Raw genomic sequence first — 22,529 nt, 5'->3', positions numbered from 1 at the left:
ACTCTATGATGCGGTCCATGTGGTGATTTCTTTCCTTCAAGGCCCCAATTATCTCTTGAGCCTCTTTATTGTCCTGCTCTGCCATTTTTAAAGTGTTGCTCAGATGCTGCTGGACTCCAAGAAGTTGTTCTCTTTCAAAACGAGCATTTTCTGCAAGCTCCATGTAGCGCTGCTCCAGCTCTAGATAACGACCACTTTTTATGTCTTCATCTATAACATAGGAAATATGATGCTCATCTAACAAGCTACGAAAGTATTCAATTTGCCGGCCATAGTGTTCCAACTTGTCGCTTTGCTGGCAAAGGGAATCCATCAGGATGACTTTCTCTTCCCCAAGTCTTTCATTCTCAGCATTCAGCTCCTGGGTAATTTGCTGGAGGTCTGCAAGTTCCTGTAAGGTGGCCTGAAGCTCTTCGGCTGTGCTATGCTGATTTTCCTCCATTTGGTGAATTCTTTCTGTCAAGCAGGCAACAGACACCTCACTTGCATTCCCACTACTGCCTTTGCGAGATCGGTCCCGACTTGGGATACCTTCCGACTCAGAGGAAGAGGAGCAAGAAGGTGCATCTAGAGCATCATCACTGGAAGTGATTGGCTGATAAACTTCACTGGATTCACTGTCTAGATTATCCACTGAACTGCTACGTTGATTCTCTGTTAAAGTGTTCTCATCTTGGCTCAAAAGGTCCTCCATAGATCCAGGAGTAGAACCTTCAACTGAGGAGGTCAAGGGGCAACCTCCATCACTATGACTATTAACTGTTGTTAAGTCTGGACTAAGAGATTGGAAACTAAAAATCTTCTCAGAGTTGTCAAGTCTTTGCTCTAAAGAGAACCCCAAAGCATTCAGTCTGTCCTTGAGCATGCGGTTCTCATTTTTCAATTGGTTGAGCTCTTCTCTGATGGCATTATTTTGGTCCTGGAGCTGTAAGAGAGTGGATTCTACATCTGTTGCCTGAGTAATGATGGGAACAACCTCCTTTTCATCAACCTTCTCTTCTTCTGAGGCTTCCTCTGCCAAGCCTAACTGTGCCCGCATATCTCGAAGTTCATTTCGTAGATGCAAAATTTCAACATCTTTACTCTTTGCTAAACCTAAAAGATCCTTAACTTTGGCTTCTAGCGCTGCCTTGTCATTAATCTGACTATCCGATTTTGACTTGCTCATTCGAGCCTCAGATTCTGCCAGTACACGGCTGCGGGAGCGTTTGGCAAGAGTCACATCATTTGTTCCTGTTGTTGTGGATGATAGCTTTTTGCTTGTGCTAGTTCGAGATCGATCCCTTTGTCTGTCTCTGGAGGAATTCACCTCTTTCGCACTGAGAGAAGAACTTCGTTTAGCATATGAACCTAAATAAATGAAAATTACAAACCTTTAGATTATTCCTTATTAGTTGACTTTAGTAATACTGCTTTTATTTCACAAAGCAGCAGCACAAACTGATTGAAAAAGAAAGCTATTTAATAAGACTTAATCCTCTTAAGTAAATTATCATGTATTTCATGTGATTCATCACCTGTGCTGTTCTTGGCCTTTTTTCAGTTGTCACCCCAGGAGCTGTGGGAGCAGAAGATCCGACAACAGTGCCGTTTTTCTTGACCTTGATGTTATTAGAGTTATTTACATGCAGGCCACCAGCCATCCCTGCCAGCAGATCATCGCTACTTTTTGTCTGAAATAGGAAAAAAAAAAAAAAAAAAAAAATCAGATACACTCAAGAAAACTACATAACTTCTGTATGAAAAAATAATCCTAAATAAAAAGAATAAAAAAAACAAAAGTATTTTTGCCAGAGCCGGCATTGAAAAACCAGAAAAATCAATCTCCAAGGTTAAATGTGGTCTCATTCTGCTGAAACTTTCAATTCCCAGCTGACAATCAGCAAAAAGAACATCGACATTTTCTCTATCCCTGAACAATATAAGATATTATGTGTTTAATGCCTTTGGGAAAAACATGCAAATTTAACACCACCATTGATGTTACCTTAGACAGTGGAGCAACAGAACTAGGCTTTGAGCTGGCCTTGGGTGGTAAAGCTGCTACTGCTGTAGAGCTTTCAGACTTGCTTCTTTCTGGAACCAGCGTCTTACTGATCCCCACACCCTTTGATGTTGTGACAGCAGATCTTGTTGTCTTCTTCATTCTGGGAGCTACACTCCTGATGCATTTACAACTCAACCTTAAAAACAAAAAAATGTGAAAATTAACATGATTAACATGATAACGGGTATGTATGCCTTTCTGAGATAAATGCCACTTATAATAAAGACAAAGCATTCTACCAGAGCCATAACAGAAATCGCATAAAACTGCCAATGATGAAAGTTTAAGAAAAACTAAGTCTAGTCAACTAGTGTAAGAAACAAAATTATTTCACTCTGTACCACTGCACAACAATCCACTAAATAGGGAGCAAAATATCCATTATATAGCATGCAGGCTCTAGACATGTGACACCGTAACAATAGGAGACACAGGACTATAATCCTCAGACTCCCACTGCTGACATACTGTGTGACTTGGAGCAAGTCATTTCAGCTACTAGTACACATGTTAAAAACCGGTAACAAGTATAAATGTATCTTACAATGATGTTCATTATAGAAAGATGTCTTGTCAACAGTGTTATATAAACATCTCTGCACCCTGGGCCTAACTGAACAGTAGTAAACCCTGGCTACTAAGCTACAAGGCTCTTTCATATTGCGCCCCAATCACCTTCTCACTTCAGGGTCCTGTCTGACATCATCTGTCTCTGGTGTCATATGGATACCCGCCTAGCATCACTAATGATTCCTGTATGATAGCCTCATTACAGAGGTGTACTGGAGAGGTCCAGATTGGTGGTCTTCCACAGTATGCCTCTAAGGCTACAAGACATCACCCCATGGCAGTGTGGGTAACCTCAAACCCTGCAGCAGGGCTAATGTTTTTACCTATGGGGTCTAAATAACCTCCTGATGTGATAGTACACACCAAAGGAAATCTCTCCAACATGCTAAAGTTTGCCCTCACAAACACATTTGTGGTAGGAACTTCTGACACTGAAATATGCTGGTGCCTTTTATAGTCATGTAAGATTTTGTCTTGGTCCCAAAAGCTGCCTTATATCTTTGTCCAGATTCCTCCACATGGAGATACACAAACAGACATGTATATTGGCATGCAAAATTGCACAAATCCCGGGAAAGAAAAATATCTTCTCAACATTCCATTATTAATGGCTTCCCACTTGCCTCTCCACACTTTATCATCTCTTCTTTGATCATGGTCTATCTAAAATAACTGATAGCAATCAGCATAATCCAAAGACCTCAAAAGGTTAAAAATCAATTAAAAGCATCATACAGCACTGCACTCAAGTTACGTCTGTAATTCTTTAACTGAATTCTCAGCTACAACAGCCTTTGAAGAGTTTTTAGGACCATAAAGCAGGTCAACAAAGCAGGTGGCACTCTACAAATTACACTGAGAAATCTGGTGGAAATAGGACAATAATTTCAGTTTGTATTTACAGTATATGATGCTCTGCAGCTTTGAGATTAAGAACCCATGTAAAAATTACCATTTTATTACAAATTACACTAGTGTAAAGAAACTGAATTTGGTTATATAAATTTTAAAAAGCAGCTAAACAAACAGAAGAAATCTCAGTATGCCAGCCCTTCGCAGTCCCATATCTCGCAAGGTATTTACTATTGAACCATTTAGGAGTGTGGAACTAATTTCCTTAAAATTTTCTGCTATTTGCAAGCACAATGGCACAGACACAAAATTGATAGCAGAAAGAGCGCTGTGGGGTGCTTAGGTCTTCAATACTTGCCAAACTTAAAACTTGGTACCATAAGCACAAAATCGCTTCACACTGACCCAATACTCAATAGTTTTGAAAATGTTTATATATGCTTTCTTTTTTCTGATGCGTAAGGACCATCATTTTTAAAAGCAATTCACTATTTCAGGCTATGAAGCGGTCAAACCTGAATATCAAGACTTAGTCTTTAAATAACTCATTATGTATGACTTAAAATGGAAAAAGATGAGCAAAATGTTTGCCCTCATAAAATGAAAGCAAGTGTAAAAGCCAATAAAGTTCCAACTCAGAAACCAAAGTTCAGTGCTTGCTTGTAGCATTCTTCTTCAGAGATGTATCACTACAAGAAAATTTTTGAACAATTATGAAGGCTAATTTTTTCTTTGTTAATATCAAAACTGAGCAATATGAAGACAAATGCAAAATTTCCTAACACAATTAATTAGCAGGTGTCCTGCAGATAGGTTTCAAAATATAAAAGCTCTGCTTGAAACTAACTTAAAACAGAAAATTTAAATATCTGAAGCAATGATAATTCACTGATCAGTGAATTATCTGGCAAAAGGTATGTGTTTAAATTGTGAAATTTCAGACTTTATGCAGCCATGTTTATTCATGGAATATAGTGCTGATTTTTTTAAAAAGTGAAGGTTATGGTTCAAGTGTTTCAATAAGTCAAAGACATACTTAGAAACACAGTATTAATGAAGTAACATATTCATAACAAGATCTGTAAAATGCTGCTCAGCACATGACTGTGGTTGTATGTAAGCTCATACTAAACAGTATAATGGCAGGTTGGTAATTTGTAGGAAGGGCTTGGCATGCCTAGACCCATTTCCTTTTAATCAGTTTACTTAAATTATTCAGCCAAACCATTGACTGTTCACATTGAACATCTGTTGAAGACATGGATATAGTCTGTAGAATAAATATTTAAAATAAGGCAAAATTTTAAAGTTCCTCAAGTAATTCCCTTGTATGTTTTTAAGCTGTTGGTTCCATTCAAAACAACTTGAACTTAAATGTCAGGTAACACAGTTGTTAATTTGTTTGTGAGTTACAGCCACAAATGTAAAGTAAACCACAGAAATACAATATATGACGTAATCAAAACAGCAGCCAATACAAAATTATATATCATTGAGCTCTAGTCCCCATTAAAGTTTTTAAAATAAACACAATACAGATTGGAAAGAAGTAATTGGGAATCTATCTGGGAGAACTTTCTACAGACCATAAAAACTACACTGGCAAAAACATCAATTATCATGTCAAGGGATTCCAGTCCTGAGTGACTTGTAACATTTGATATATACTTAGCTCAAAAAAGATGTGGCACTGCTAACTAGGTGCCCTAAAGCGGTGAAACTAGATGTGTGAGAATTATATTGATAAAGAGAGCGAGGACAAAAAAAAAAATCTATTCAGCATAATATATATTTTTAAGAACAACAACTGCAAGAATAAATAATTCTGTCATTTAAACTATGAACATTAATAAATAAAAAAACGTAACATGGGACAGTAATACCTTGTTGCCCTCCTTTTAAGCTATCACTTCATGAGAAAGTAGTACAATTCTGACACTATTACTACACTAGACATAATCAGCATTTACAGGGAGAGTAATACAATGTTTTAAGAGATTTAATTTGCCACTTTGCCCCACAAATAGTCAAGGGGTTACAAGCTTATCTATGGCCATCCCTACTCTTTCAAGTGGCTCTGCACCAACACCCCCTTTCTTGTGAACAAACACAATAATATTACTGTGAAAAATAAAAGGTATTTAGATAAAACATTGGTTAGTTGGGTATGTTAATAGTTGGCTACAGAGCTCATATGCTCACAGAAAGCATGTAGTTAGCTAGTTGCATAAACACGTGTATCATTATTCCTTTTATTTAGTACCTTATACTGTATACTTATTTATAAATAATTTTAATTGCACACTTCCTTGTTTGTAAAAATCAACTAATTTAATTTGAGTACCGATTAATTTTACCTTTCGTGTAAATATTTATTTTTCCTCAATTTAGATAGACAGACAGACAAAAAGAATGAAATTTTTTGGTCTACAGGAAGAAATTTGGCTTTTTACAGAAGCTCACACACATACTAGAAGGACTAAAAAGAAAGAAAATTAAAAAAAAAAAAAATGTCAGTCACAGTAAGGTATTATGGAGATATACTGTCATTGTTATAAAGGATCCCCAGTCCTCAGTGTTAATGTGTCAGAGGTAGAATGTGTATCATTGTTCATAATGGCACTCTATTTGTTTTTCATTTTCTCTTCCACTACTACCTCCAGGGAGTCCAGTGTGTCCCGTAACAATCTGCCTTTTTAATTAGTTTTTTGATTCAGTGGGCCTCTCTTGAAGCTACTGGTTCGGCACTCTACAGCGTAACAGGGTTGTGGCCATGGCTAATCAGTCCCCCAAAATTGGACCTATGTGAGCACTATTATTATCATCTTGTTCTGAACTTGCTGAAAGCTTGTGTACATTTGTTGGTTGTAACATCAGTCCAAAATAAATATGCCCAGTTTTGGGTCACAGAGACCCACTGATCATCACAGTGACGACTAAAGGGCAAGAAGCAGATCTTTTGGACAGGATGCATCTCCTTTGCAGAGCTCAATCTTACAGCCAATCAGAAAAGAGTTTTCTGCATGCCATCCAGTAATACAGAAACATATTAATAAAGTGATGGATTAAGTTTTAATGCAGTTATTTGCTACAGACATGTGTAAACTGTTATCTGGTGGCACAGCAGCTAGTGTTCAGACCTTGAACATTTAAGAGGTCATGTTGAGGAAGGAAAAAGGGAATGGATATTACTTCACAGTACATGAAAGAATTTTTCCTTATTTGGGAAGTCAGTTGACTAAATAAGGAGCACTAAAAGCTGCATAATAAAATTGACAACAACAAATCCAGGTTTATGTTATTATTTTGATCTAGAATTGAATGATAATGAATGTTGTAAAATTGAATGCATTTACTTTTCTTTTTTTTGCTTTTATTTCATTGCAAAAATGCCAAATATTTTATTTTTTATGGTGTTTGTCATTTGTCATAATGTCTGTTTGTAGATTTCAGCAACATGTTTTGTATTTAATTTAAAGTAACCTTTCTTTACTCAAGACTGGATAGATTTTTGTTCCTATTTCTGCTACAATGTTAACTCAGATGCTTAATTCATAGCACGATTGTAAATAGTATTGGTGACATAGCATATAAAACCATGGCCCATTACAAAGTCCGATTTACACTGTACAGAATGAAGTGTCTAAGTGGCCTCTGAATATACAAAAAAAAAAAAGTTGTACCAACAAGATGTTTAAAAATATTCACACGTTGAAGCACTGATGTTAAATTATGAAAACTTCCTTTTTACATTTTACCTTTTTTGCAATAGCCACTAGAGGGCAGAAAAGTCCAGAAGTTAAATAGAATATGAAATACACAACTCAAAAAAATTAAAGGAACACTTATTAATCAAAGTATAGCATCAAGTCAATGAAACTTCTTGACTACTGATCTGGTCAGATAAGTAGCAGAGGGGGTTGTTAATCGGTTTCAGCTACTTTGGTGTTAATGAAATGAACAAGTGTACAAGAGGGGCAACAATGAGATGACCCCCAAAATAGGAATGGTTTAACAGGTGGAGGCCACGGACATGTTTCCCTCCTCATCTGGTTTTTCACTAGTTTTGCATTTGGCTACGGTCAGTGTCACAACTAGTAGCATGAGGCGATACCAGGACTCTACAGAGGTTGCACAGGTAGTTCAACTTCTCCAGGATGACACATCAATACATGCCATTGCCAGGTTTGCTGTGTCTCCCAGCGCAGTCTCAAGGGCATGGAGGAGATTCCAGGAGACAGACATTTACTCTAGGTGAGCTGGACAGGGCCGTAGAAGGTCTTTAACCCATCAGCAGGACTGCTATCTGCTCCTTAGGGCAAGGAAGAACAGGATGAGCACTGCCAGACCCTACAAAATGACCTCCAGCAGGCCACTGGTATGAATGTCTTTGACCAAACAATCAAACAGACTTCATGGGGGTGACCCGAGGGCCCAAATTCCTCTAGTGGGCCCTGTGCTCTCTGCCCTGCACTGTGGAGCTCGACTGGCATTTGCCACAGAATACCAGAATTGGCAGGTCCACCACTGGCACCCTGTGGTTTTCACAGATGAGAGTAGGTTCATCCTGAGCACTTTTGACAGACATGAAAGGGTCTGGAGAAGCTGGGGAGAACATTATGCTGCCTTTAACATCGTTCAGCATGACCAGTTTGGTGGTGGGTCATTGATGGTCTGGGGAAGCATGTCCATGGAGAGACGCACAGATCTCTACAGGCTAGTCAATGGCACCTTAACCTCCATTAGGTATCGGGATGAAATCCTTGGACCCACTGTCACACCCTATGCTGGTGCAGTGGGTCCTGGGTTCCTCCTGCTGCATGTCAATGCCTGGCCTCATGAGTCGAGAGTATCCAGGCAATTCCTGGATGATGAATGAATTGATACCATTGACTGGCCCCCACTCTCACCTGACCTCGGTCCATCTGACGCTGTAAGATTGCACCTGAAACTGTCCAGGAGCTCAGTGATGCCCTGGTCCAGATCTGGGAGAAGATCCCCCAGAGCACCATCCATCGGCTCATTAGGACGTTGTCAGGCATCTATACAAGAACGTGGGGGCCATACAAACTACACAGTACGATTTGAGTTGATGCAATGAAATTTTGGCAAAATTAACTTAAATGCTGAAATATTTTTTGACTTTGATTTTCGGGGTGTCTTTGAATTCACCCCTCTGTAGGTTGATAATTTTCATTTCCATCAAACGATGTGGCATCCTTTCATTCCTAACACATAACCCAGTCCATATCAGTATAGATATCCAGCAGGATTTTTTCCCCCATGGAGACCTGATGTGTTTTCAGTGTTCCTTTAATTTTACAATTTAAATTCTGAGTTTCAGTTCACCTTGGAATTTTTTATTCTAAAGCATATTAAACATTACCAGAAAAAAAAAATCAACAGATTTTGAATATCTAAATTGTCCATTTAGCTAATATTTTGTTCAACTTTCTTTTGAAAATACAAGCCTGTAAAAGACCTTGATAAAAATGAAGCACTACCAAAATTTAAACCCTACACTAGAATCCTAATGTGACTTAATACTACAAAGACACATTCATTCCTAAGACTGCAAATAAGTATTGAGACATTAAATACTGAACAATTCCACCGGCTTGTACAGGTATGTTTTAAGAAGAAGAAAGCAAATTAATTAAACAATACAAAGAACAGTAATTAACAGTAGGAAAGGTTAAAACAAACATAACCAATACGAGTAAATTCCATTGTAACAAGAGGTTAAGGAGTGGCAGCAAACAAAGATACTCAAATGATAAACTGAAAGCCATTATCTATCCGATAGATATGTTTGCTTGATATTTCTGTCTCTTAATTTTGTCGACAAAATCCACCCTCTGGTTTAATAAATCCAAACAATACATTTCTAGCAAATTCTGGAAATGTGCTTTATTTAATAAGAGTTATTTTCATGCACTAACTGCCTTCTCATGGGCCCTTGAAAAAAATCTGTCTGTCAGAGCAGAAATAAAGAGGTGCTGAGATTTACCTGCTGGATTCACCAACACTCTTCTTGGAATAACACATCTGAAAACTGTGGCAATATCTCCTTGCAAAAGAAATGCATAATGAGGGCCAGTTGAAAAAGTTATTAGAGACTAACTGTCACAGAGGCATGTTTGAAAATACAACCTATCCAATTAGATAACTGCTTACTAAGAGGAGAAAGAGAAAGCAAGAGATACTTCTAAGTTTGTTTCCTTAAAAGGTACCATTTGCACTCTCAGTGTGTGAATGAGAGCAACAACAAATCAAAAAGGCCATTCAGCACCTAGCAAGTGTTCAAGCCTGGCTGCTATTCAAGGCAGATAATGGGCCTGCCTGTATCTTGCTAAGTTTTAATTCCAGTGTCCGACTTTTGCACATCTGGAGCTCTCAATATTTTGCTTCACTGACAGCTTTTAGAATTAATACAGTAGTACATATAAATAATTTTGGCCAAATTTAAATTCCCCTCTGTTAGTAGCAAAACTCTGATTGACTAGCAAAAAGAACACGCGGGCATGATCACAAGCTCAATATCTCTTATTTGGCAAATGAACTGTCTTATCAAAGCTAACATTACAAAAAACGTACAAAAACAGGAACATCAAATATGTCATTGAATGACAACATGACCTACTTTTTCTACTGTGGAGGTATTGCTGTGGTTGTGTGCTCTTTGTCAGCTGTAGTTGATCTGGAATCCTATTCTGGTTCAGTGTTTTTGCCTTCAGTATTTCTAATGTATCCAAAACAGCACTGCAGACCCAATGTGGGTCACGCACAGTTAAACTAACCTGTCTGCACTGCACCAAAGTTTTGTGAAACACAGCGTAATTCCACTTACTGCTGTTCTGCTGTTCTTCTATTCACTCTGGCATACATGAACCCTTTAGCCTTAACTATCTTGTAATTGCAAAGGCACTACATGTTACATATCAAATGAAAAATATAAAACACTAAATAGATAAAATAGGAAATAAGCTAACTATTGGAGTCAACAGTCCACATACTCAAGTTATTACCATTGATGAGAGTCTGCTTTCAGTTAGACTACAGATCACAATGCATCATTCTATTGTTGCCTTTTAAATTTAGAGACGGCTAACATTTGAAATATCCCTATATTTCCAGTCTGTGAACCATTTGGAGAATTTAAAGCACCAACCAAAGCCAAGTATTTATTGCTAAAAATAGCTTACTGGTAGCTAAAGAATGTGTTAACTAACGGCACAAATTCCACTGAATAAAAAGCAATACATGTGAACACTCCATCAGCCACTTCATGATAAACACTACATCATAAATGCAACCTTCACACTGACTACATTCCTAAATCACTTCTTGTACTGGTCAAATTTAAGTCAAATATGCTTTATGCCAGCTTGCTTAAATCATGTGTATCCTGGAAAAAGTATTTATAATCCAAAGTGCAAAACAAATAGAAAATTGCTTGTAATCACATTTGTCTAGACTTCAGCACAGACTTATAGAATAAATGAGTGAATAAATCAGTTCGGAGAAGCTGTTATAGAAGATGTTTACTTTGCAATATGTCAGGGGTTCAAAAACCAAGTATCATCACTCAGCACAAAGTGAATATACAATAAAAAGCTATCTTCCTTTAATCTTCTGGATCACTCAGTGTTGGCATTTCTACCTCTGTTTAACTTTAAACTGTGTCTCTGAAACGAAAATTCAACAACATCCCATTTTACTTTTTGCTGTAGCTCCATGCAAAAAAAACAGGTCCTTATATTTTCTTTAACTAAAAATAGGGCCTAATTTCTTTCAGATGTTTATAAGCACATATCTACTGGAGTGCCTCACACAAACTCGGTGGGAAATAAATTATATGCTCACTAACTTTACTCTTCTGGGTATAGCCCAACTATGTCAAGAATAAACAATTTCAAGGCCAAAATACAAAATTCTAAATTTGCACAGAAACCTGTGCTAGCCCATGGGAGAAAGTTAAATCTCTGGTACTTAGAAGGACAGCCAATGTGTGATGTCAGAAACATATTAAAAGATATACCTAATTAATTCTGTTAAAAGCCCTCTTGTGGAAATACTTAGTACACTGTATCAAAGTCAGAAATCATATGAGACCTTGTGAAATAACAACGAAAAACGTGTTACTATTTACAAGGGGATTTTATCATTTTGATAGAAGAAAACTGGCAAAGCATAACTTCCATCAAACAGACAAACACCATGGGAGTCATAGTGACTTTAGGGCAATACTGGCTTCATTATGTAAAAAAAATGAAAATTTTGAATCAATAAGAATAGGTTATAATGAATGTAAGTTTTCATTTCTACGTCAGAGGTTATTATGGAAGATAAATACTGTAATAAACTTTCAAGATTGCCAAGAAGTTAATTTTAAATGTTAATTTATATTCATCAGTCTTTTATAATTAAACAATTTGATTAAGATCCATCGCATTTTAAGGCGTGTCAAGCTTCGATTATATCTCAACTACTGACACTCTTGTTTGAAAAACAAAATCTGGTCGCTAAAACATATACACAAGGCTGAAGCTGGCTACTTATTCATATTTTCCGTTCATGCCAATAGCCAACTTCAGCTTCATAAAGTATGCCTGTTTAGCTAAGACAAGCACTTAAAATACGAACTATTCACCAAGATGAGAGGTGACCACAGCATAGTAGTAAGTTAACACTCCAACCAGTAATCATATTATGTACATGCTCTGCAAGTTCCTAAGCATATACACCACAAACTCTACAACAAATCATTAGAAAATCCAGTTAAAAATGAAAAAACAAATATGCACTACAAGATAAGACCGCTCTTACAGTGAAGCTGTAATAATTTTAACACTACATCATACAGTATTGCTCTATATTTGTGAATTTCCCCTTGGGATTAATAATTAATAAAGTATCTATCTATCTATCTATATTTCACCTGCTAAACCATGGCAACTCTACTATGTCAAAATTTAAAAACGAGAAAAGTAGTGCTAGGAGATCTTCCATAGCCTAGTGACTACAATTGGGCATAACTAATAAACAGGTAATGATTAATCAATAGTAACAAGTTCAGCCCATTCGCCTTGATTGACAAAGGACAACACCATCATTTGTTTAAAAATAAGGTTATTTTGTAGCAAAACCTGCAATAATGAAAAGGTTAAGATGCAGCTTCTGGCTTATTACTGTTAACCTTAAATTTATTTTTAAACTAAGATATGCTCCTGTCAGTCATCGCAGATGCAGACTCGAGCGATCCGTCCATATCAACTGCTTTTTGGAAGAGCTGGGAACTTGAAAGAGGTTCAGAGAAATCCGATGGTTACCTATGTCTATAATATCAGAGAATGTTTGAGACTGAGCACGTGAAGAGGGAAATATTAAATGTTCCCCTACAGTACACAGTGGATAGCTGTGTGATCACAGCTGACTGTTGCACTTTATGGCAGAAACAACTCAAAACTGGCCTATCTCCATAAATGTGGCATGTTCGATTGATGCTAAAGAAGCCGGATTAACTTTCATATGTTATGGTGAGTCACAGACTGTTCCTGGTGCTGTGGCATTCGTTTTCTGCATAGAACCATCTTAAATGTATTTCGGATGCTATTTAATCCAAGAAAGTTTTCATATGATATGATGACACGGAGTGATAAAAGCAGGAGAGGGTCTGGAGACTTATGAAGGAGATGCAAGCACATTACAATTTAAGTTGTTACATTTGATCCAGACTTTGAAAAGCTAATTGAATTTGTCGACTTTACTGCATAGTAGCGGTTTCATCATCCTGGTGAGATTTACTTTTAAACTAGGAACGATGAATAATTCTGAACCAAAGCCTAGCGGAAGGTTCCTTTTTCAAACACAAGCTGGACCTGTTTTATTCAAATGTTCATGCCTTCAAATGAATATCTGGTCAAGTCTGACCATCTTACTGCCATCTATCTTTTTGACTGTACTCCAGTATCCAAGGCAGAAGTTCTTATGTATGTTTAGGGGGTTATTGCTTATTATTTATAAATAATTTATATATTTCTCATTCTCTCTCAAGCTTCTGTACATTTCTAATTTCCCCTTGGGGTCAAATAAAGTACATCTATGTGTATTTTCTATAATATAGTGACGCATACATATTTCACTATACTTTTCATTGTGATAACTACCACCAATTATTTTATTTTGTTACAAATTTCATACTAACATTCTCCTCCTACTCGTCAAAGCAAATAAACAGTAAGGGATTGATGTGATCTGTGCACTAAAAAAGAAAGACGATCTTGGCAGGAAAGTTTAGTTTAGGTTAGTCACTCATGCAACATAAGGGCCTAGAATTTTAAAAAGGCACAGTATAATAGTACATAAAACCGTCCTAATTAGAATTCATTTTACCTAATGTACAACACACAGTAAATCACACAGTGTAGATAAAGGACTGCAACCAAACCTGGAATACCAAGACATACTAACTTATATGTACACCTACAACAGTTCATCAGATACAGACATTCTGTGCCTTATATTTGTAGTCAGCTGAACATGGCACTATGAACGGCATTCCAACTTTGAAAACAATTAAAAATAAGTATTTTTACAAGGCAGTCTGTAAACTGCTTTCTAGCTTTAATAAACTGTTGAACATTTTAAGGCATACAGACCCTGATCAAAACTTCTTCATTCATAGTAATGTGTGAAACAAGGCAAGGATTTATGTATTGGAACGTTTGCTCCACTGAAGTACTTCTGCCATTTTGTTAAATTAAATATTAAAAATTTAACTTATTTAATCTGTTAAATTACAAAGTTCTTAATATTACACCGAGCAAAAATGAATATCTGAAAACATCACAGCACTGTCAAGAGATAATCCATGTATGTAATTCTGTGGCTTCTGTTAAAACAAGTAGTATTAATATGCTACTCTATACGTTTTTAAACATATAACAATCGGGGGGCAGGTTGTTCTCCATTGACTGAGGAAACAGTAATAGCTGTTTGTGCTCTGAATTAGACTACAAGTAAAAGATGTCTGCAGGTGAGGAGCATTTCAGCTGACCTCATAAATACCATTTTAAGAAGCATACTTTTCATTTGAGGTCCAGACATTCAAACAAAACATGAGCTGCAATGGGCATGTTTATGGGAGTTTCAACAAACCAAGATGAATGCATAGAAAAACGTCAAAGTCCAGATGAAAACCTACATGCAAAGAGAAAATAAACACACAATCCTTCACCTTCATAAATGTATTTGGAGCTAAGCAAAACTGAATTACAGTTTTTAAATTTTCATTTGTTGGCAAGACTGAACCCGAATAAGATATTTCAAAAGAGTAGGTTGCACAATACATTTTCAAAAATTATCATGCTCCTAAAAAGGTACTATGGTGGTAAAGCAACCTACTGTAATAATTAGGGAAAGCATTACAAGAATTTAAGTCACAAAACAAATTGCCTTGAAACACGTCATTTCGCAGTGTACAGGGGGGGGGTACCATCTGCAGCCAAAGTTATTCATCATTTTCCTTGGGGGCACAAATATCAATGAAGCTGAATACAAAAGCACAAACAATTCCAATGAAAAATGAGAAATAGTTTTTGGAAAAGCCACATTAACTAAAAAAAAAAAAGTCTACAGAAAAGACTCAAATAAGGTACTGAAGGCTGAAGCAATTAATATCTTATATTTCATCTTCAACTATTTAATTATATTCATCAGTCTTGATTACTCAGATTTTCACTAGGTCTGGGTTATGAGATTCTGGAGCTGGAGTCTATCTTATATTTAAATATTATGTTTAAGATTACATTAATAAAACCCAGACATGGGAAAAAAAAAACTGATACCAAAAGTAGAAGATAACCCACGTTATACAGAGACTGTCTCACATGCAAACCTAGATCTTAATAACCTGTAAGCCTGTGCTTCAATATCTAAATGTCACATAATGTATACAACAAACAACATAAGTGGAAAATTCATACTAAATTATTACAGAACTGAATTAATTCAGGCTTTAGTGTGCAAATATTTGTGACCAGACAACTGTCATAACAATCACTTGACTAATCAGAGAGAAATACATCAAGCATTATCAAGACAGGCATTCGAATACAGCATTTCTAAATTTTTGAAAATTAATGCTTTCCAGAGTTAATAAAGAACCTCTTACTTTCAAAAACTACAACACTGAATGTTCAATATTGTGAAACGTGACATACAAAACACAAAATTAATATTATGTAGGAGGCAATATATATATTATGCAGTTTATATAATAAAATATTAACAAGCTGTTAGTAATATGTTGACAAAACAGATGAGCAAATTATGTTATTTTGTTCTAACAAATGCTCCATGAATCAAATTTATAAGCTAGCCAATACTTGAGCAATACCAAAGTAAGATGGCTACAAGAAATAGTGACTAACAAAGTACCTTAGATTACGTTTGGAACTATTAATATAATAGACATAATTACACAGTGACAGTGGCACTGCAGTCACCACTAAGTAAGTATAGTGAAATAACTGAAAAAGTAGATGTAGTTGTAATAATGTTAGAGAATTCCATACAACAACATACAAAGAGTTAGGCTTTACTCAAAGCACAGGAATGCAGTTTATAAAAAAGCATTAAGCCCATGTTCAATTGTGACTTAATAATGAAGTGTACATTGTACATGTGTAATAATTATCAGATGGTCATTGTCCTTCTAAACAATACAAATATACAAAACAAACAATCCATTAAAGCCATATTTTGTTTGATGCATTCTGTTAGATCAAAGTTAACACAAACTCCCATAGTTTAGAGTTCTGCTTCTGAATGACACATGGAAAAATAATCAATGAACACTTTTCTTTTATGAAAGCTCAATTTACTTGCATATGCAGGAAGCCACAGTGACACAGTGGCTTTTCTAATAGGTAGTTCTTCACAAATAAGCCTTGTCCTTAGGTAGCACTGAAGCGGAGATTAGCAGATTTAAGGGTTAATTATTACTGTAACAGAAAATTATTATTTATAACAGAAAGAGCAAACCAACAGAAGAATTGCACTCTTGCAAAAGGGCTATAGAGGTACTTTAATTTGGAACAGCTTTCAATAATCAAGATTTAAAGCTACAAACATTCATTACAAACGGTCAATAAATTGAGAAAGCAAAATCCTTAAATAATAAAATGAGACTTTTTTTAAGTAAATTGCATTAGACGAATGAACATTTTTTTTCCTCAGAATAGTGTCACCATCTTTGGTTATATAAGCTCCTTTACGACAGCTGTGCAGACATAATTTAAGAATGCCAAGCATAACCGCTGAAACCAGCACTGCTATGAATATTCTCATATAAAATTTTTCCTACACCAGCAGTTGCTCTCAATGAAAGATCAAATCCCTTTTTTTTCTTTTTGTTTGGTTGATTTACAAAAATGGGCAGTCACACAAAGACATACTGTTTTTCTCGTTGTTCTTCAGAGGTTCTATATTCATGCAGCAGTACATCTGCTTATTGGTGATAGAGGTTGAGGACTAACCTAGGAACGACACACTACAAAATCAGCTACTCACAAAATCGTATCTTCATTGTAGAATTAGGATTTGTTTGTATCCAAGGCTATGAACTTAAAATTAGCCAACATTTTTATAGCTATAAATATGTTAAAGCCAGACTGCCAAAAAATTCCTTTATCAAATCCATATTTTCAAAATGCACACTTTCAGATCCAGACCAACACAATATGTTATCTTACCTTGGATACTCATTTCTAAAGTTTAGTTTATTATAAGTTACAGCTTATGAAAATTGTTTGAAAAAGAGCCAACATTTATAAAACGTTTGGCAATTAAAATTCTTTGACTTCCCTATCAATGCCTGAGGTACCATGGAAGACGTGGTTAGCAGCTTGAAAAAAAAACATTCAGTTGGAAATAAAATTATATTTAAATATGAAAGGATGTGAGGGATGGTTTTAAATTTCTATGTTAGTGTTAATGAGAGGTGAAACAAAATGACACCTTTTATTGGCTAACTGAACAGAATACAATATGCAAGCTTTTGAGGCAGCTTAGGCCTTTTCTTCAGGTAACTTGAATCTTTAAAGAATACCCTAAGCATAACCTCCAACATAAATTTCAGACTTTTAGATCTATTACAGCAAATTTGATATAACTATATAACTTACATCCAGGTGGAGTCTTTAACTGCTATTCTACCATTTAGATTATTGACTTTATACTTCTACCAGCAGATTAAGTCAACAAAGCGACCCATGTTTTCACAAGCCTCTTAGTTTAGACACCGCACTCTCCAATGCATTATGTTGGTACCTGTTCACTGAATATGAACTGCTAATTTCATCACCTCTTTTACATCATCAACAAGAAAATGCTTCAAAGTTGGGAGACAGCAATGGGCATTCAACCACGATCACTTTGAGAAAAGAAATAAGAAACATAAATCAAATAAGCAACAGTTTAATTTAATTCTTGGTGGCATAAAGCAGTACTTGTCTAACAATAACTCCTGCTATGCTATTACATTTGGCTGTGGATGTGAACTGCCATCCCTGTCCATTGACTGCCCCAAGCACATTTACTATCTGGGACGATCCCCTGGTTTTTTGTTGTTTTTTTTTTTGTCTGGACTACCATTGTTGGCTTTTAGTCTGTCTTTCTTTTACTTACCATACCTTCTGACAACAAATATTTTTCTCCTGGATATTTCTGCCAAGACTTCAGCTGCTTCTTGCTGGAAATGCACTTACTATCTCTAGTTTACACTTTAGAAAATGCATCTTATTTCTGCTTAAATGTTCATCTAGAGTTGTCAGGCAATATACAGCAGGGATGAAATTTCATGAACCGTTTTATTGAAAAGGTAGCATCCTATCATAGGACCCACGCTTGAAATTACTGAGCTCTTCAGAACAACCTTGCATGATTAGGTGTTTGATTTTATACACCTGTGGCAATGGGTCTGATTGAAACACCTCAATTCAATAATTAAGGTGTGTTGCAATATTTTTGTCCACATAGTGTATCAACATTACGAATGATGTTATATAGTGCTATTCTCAGTTGGCTTAAACACTATACCATTATGGTAAATTAAAAATGTACATGTATATTACATTAGTAAAATCTTATATTTTCAAAACAAACATTGCAAATGGAATTAATCATTCTTAATGTTATTAAGTTTCTGAAAAACAGGGCAGCCACTGAAAGAAAAAAAACAGAAAACTAAGAGGTAATAATTTTTGAGAACAAGTGCTAATACAAATAAAAAAGCTGTCTGTTTGGAGTTTACATATTACTCCCATGTCTGGGCGAGTTTTCATTCAACAGGCATGTGTGCTATGGAAACTCTTAACTCTATATTGGTTCTTCAAGAATTTAGGTTTGAGTTTGAGAATGCCTTGTGATAATTTCAGTGCACCATGCAGGGCCAGCTCCTGTTTTGCACTATTTGCTACCAGGATATGGTCTAGTGCTTCATGACTCTGAATTAAATTAGGTGGCACTAAGTTGATGGTGTATAAAAAACTATTTTCTCATAGCATCAACATTTCAAAATCAAGCAAAGGAAGCTATGAGCTGCAAATAATCCTGCAGCAATAAACCATACTAACTGTGCTCTTGCCAGAGATCTGTGTTAACACTTTAAGAAACTCTCTGTGGATTTGAAAGTTTTTGGAAAATTCTAGGAATGCAGGAGCCCATTGGGATTAATATGTCTAAAGCAGAAAAACATTTATCATGAATCCCCCATTTCTGAGGTTTTTCTGGCAGCACAAGTGCTCTTGGTATTATCACCTTGTAAGATTTGTTTTCTACGTCCAAAAACCTATGTTTACTTTTCAAGGTACTTACAAACAAAGAAAGGGATACAGAACAAGTACACAGAAAACTGCATGGTTGGTCTGGTAAGCTAGGGGACCTGATGAAAGCTTGCAATTTAGTCAAGACTACAAGTTTATGTGGTGGCAGTAGGGTGGATTGGGGGTTAACTGAGTTTCTAAAAAAAAAAAAAAAAAAGAAACTATAAAAGCTTACTTCTCACAGACCATGACCCTGAAATTGACGGGGAGCAGTGCTGATTGTGAAATTTCACTGGTGAAAGAAAAAGCAAAGGTCAAGAAGTTGGGTGTGACAGGAAAGCAATGTTTTCGGAAGGAACTGACTTTACAAAAGTGAAAAGCGAGGATAAAGAGGGCATAGTATTCCAGTATTCCAGTAGAACAACATCAATATCACAGGCACCTACAGTTAAAGCAGCACTAAACAAACTTCATAATCGCATAAACTATTAATGCTCAGCACTTGAGACCGTTATTGATTTTCTTCCTGTTGATTTCCACACACTGCTCACTGGCAATTTAATGTAGAGAAATAGTAAGACAATGAATGACAGACAAAATGTCAGGCATGGCAGAGTCTGGAACTTAAAGTGTGCACAAATTAACATTAAAATTCATTATTGTTTTTGCTGTATTTTTATGACCATAAAAATCAAAAACCACTAATTTTTCTGCACCAAATACAAATTTTGATAGTTCTTTTTTAAGACGGCAAAAAAAAGGAAAAAAAAAAAAAGACTGGAAGCATATCAAATTACATCTTACAACTGGGTAGAACATAAGTTATCAAACAAGAAGGAACCCTTCCTAAAATTAGGATATAGTGTGTGACAAGGAGGAAAGGGAAAGACAGGAGCATGATGGCAGGACACAACCAAAAAAAAAACAACTAACCTAGAAAGCTGGCACTGCTTTTCCATGATCATTCAGAGTCTCAAAGAAGGGCAGGCAAATTATTAAAGAAAGAAGAAAAAAATACACCACAACAGACAACAATTGCATATTTACAATATTATTGGACAATGATGAGACCACCAAAAACAAAACTATCATGTAATTTAGAAGTGAAAACACAAATCCTTTTCTGCTATGGAAGAAAGGCAAAAGCAGATTTTTAAAATGCACAATATGCAAGTCATATCACATATAATCAATATGGCAATAATTCAAAGGCATTCCAAATTACTGATAATAAGATCACTACACAAACCAGAGCTTTTCACTTTGATTTTCTCAAACTGAACTTTGTTAATCTCGCAGATAAACTTTGATTACTCAAAAACATTAACAAAAAAAACTGCATAAGAACCCTGACAATATCATCAGTGACTTATGCACAGTAGACTGTAACAGCCAGCCAATCCTGTCATGATGTTAATTAAGAATCAAGATGTTTCATTCTGCTGCCTTCAAGTGAAAAAAAGATACCAGGGGTGCAGACCCATCCTCTGTGTAGTACCAGGCCACCTAAGCTGACTGGCACCATTGCAGACATAAGTATTAGCCAGTCCTCAGAGGAAGGACAATAGGGCAGACACAAAGCCAGAATGCATAAACAGCAGATACATCTTTAAGTGGGTTCATCTACCATTTCTCCCCATTTTGACTCACAAACTTGCTTATGTCTTTTATTTCAATTATTGGTTTCTCTTTTGAGTAAAGCATAAAGAATGTAATCATGACAAAGTGAAATACAAAACAAATATTTACTCCCACACACACACAAATTAAAGTGGGATGAATGTACATGCAGTTATCTAAAATAATATACTGTGCATATGCAAGTCTATCAAAAAATATATACATCAGCCAGTAAATAGCATATCTCAGCTCTCAGAGTTATACTAAAGTCTATTTTTGTCTACAAAATAAAAACAATTAATGAGAAAAAAGTAACTTCTAATTTGAAAATGAATTTGCATACATTTACAGTGTTCAAATAGTTAAATTAATCAAAAATTAAATCTACTAGAATGGATTATCTGGGTAACATTTGTTTTTTTCTCCCATGTTGTAACCCCACTTATCCAATCCATATTACTAACCGAGAATGCTAAACCGGATGATGGACGCAGGCACATCCGGCAATGGGCCATAGCTGCAAAAAGACGTACTGCGCAGGCGCAAAAAGAGTCCGCGAGAGTCGGCTGAGGAGCCGAGAAAGGCGGACAAAAAAGGGCGAGAGAGGCGGATGAGGGGCCGCGAGAGGCGGACAAGACCACAGAAAAAATGGAGAAATGAGGCGCAAAGAGCACCGAAAAAAGGAAAAGGCACATAAAAAAGTATTCAAACGCAAGCAAAGCACGAAACACATTGCACACGAAACTAGACCCAAAAAAAAAAAAAAAAAAAAAAAGAGGCTCGCGCACAACAGCAAGGCACCCCCCCCCCTACAGGCACCGGACGGGACACACACCAAGAGGGGGATTCAACAAGCCCATGGAACACAAAAAAAAGAACACAAAACCACCCCACAGACCCTACAAGCAAGGGACGGGACCCACACAAAGAGGGAGATTCAACAAGACACAGGAACACAAAAAGAAAGAAGACGCTCGCGCGACAACAATCCTCAAACCACACACACACACACACACATACATACACACATCCATAAGAAGTGACACCCAAAGCCACATATTCTAAAGTGAACATCAACACCTTCACACTAGACAGCATTGGTGTCAGCATTGGTGGATCTCCTTACAATAAAGCACTATTAACCGTTCAACTACAGAAAAGGAAACATATTAACAGTGACTGCGATCCTCCTTATTACTTATCCATATTTCGCATGCTGAGAAAGAAACAAGTCATGAATACACGGTCACGGGTACAAAACGAAAAGGAAATGATAACAGGAACAAACACACAAAACAGAAAGAAACAACAAAATAGACGGCTATGCAGCATAGGTGGATCTCATTACAATAAGGCACTATTAACCGTTCAACCGCAGAAAAGGCTACATATTAACAGTGAGTGCAATACTCCTTATTACTTATCCATATTTCTAAAAGAAAAAATGTCTCGACTCCAAAAACGCAAAGCTCAACTAAAGCTTCTAACTAACGATGTACCTAAAAGTAAAAACTTTATGAACTGCATTAGATCCTACAATAGTTCATTTGCTTATGCATATACCGGAGTAGATATCAGGCCACCAAAAGGCAATGGCCCATACTGCTTTCGCA

General features: G+C 36.3%; 3 protein-coding genes across 9 annotated transcripts in view; all 3 read right to left on the bottom strand.

The window, feature by feature from the left end:
- Positions 1-22,529, bottom strand: part of LOC114669201 (breakpoint cluster region protein-like) — a 407,369-nt gene that overhangs the window by 146,377 nt on the left and 238,463 nt on the right. The window lies entirely within an intron of this gene.
- Positions 1-22,529, bottom strand: part of specc1la (sperm antigen with calponin homology and coiled-coil domains 1-like a) — a 284,094-nt gene that overhangs the window by 251,330 nt on the left and 10,235 nt on the right. For 2 of the 6 annotated variants that reach the window (XM_051921211.1, XM_051921214.1), the window contains exon 2: positions 1,988-2,183. The exons of 2 other annotated variants lie outside the window; for them this stretch is intronic. In XM_051921211.1, the coding sequence (XP_051777171.1) occupies positions 1,988-2,146 (159 nt within the window). In that variant the 5' untranslated portion in view covers positions 2,147-2,183. Of the gene's footprint in view, positions 1-1,987; positions 2,184-9,479; positions 9,621-22,529 lie in introns of those variants that run through there. 2 more of the 6 variants (XM_051921210.1, XM_051921209.1) reach the window with 2 other exon arrangements.
- Positions 2-1,901, bottom strand: LOC127525846 (cytospin-A-like; the record flags this gene model as incomplete). Its single annotated transcript, XM_051921133.1, has 4 exons — positions 1,878-1,901; positions 1,626-1,673; positions 1,518-1,533; positions 2-1,350 (listed from the first exon to the last, which is right to left on the bottom strand). Coding segments are annotated over exons 1-4 (1,437 nt in total), but the record flags the coding sequence as incomplete, so codon positions are not given.

The sequence above is a fragment of the Erpetoichthys calabaricus genome, chromosome 18, assembly GCF_900747795.2.
Source record: "Erpetoichthys calabaricus chromosome 18, fErpCal1.3, whole genome shotgun sequence".
NCBI classification, from domain to species: Eukaryota; Metazoa; Chordata; class Cladistia; order Polypteriformes; family Polypteridae; genus Erpetoichthys; species Erpetoichthys calabaricus.
This window is presented reverse-complemented; position numbering and strand designations above follow the sequence as displayed.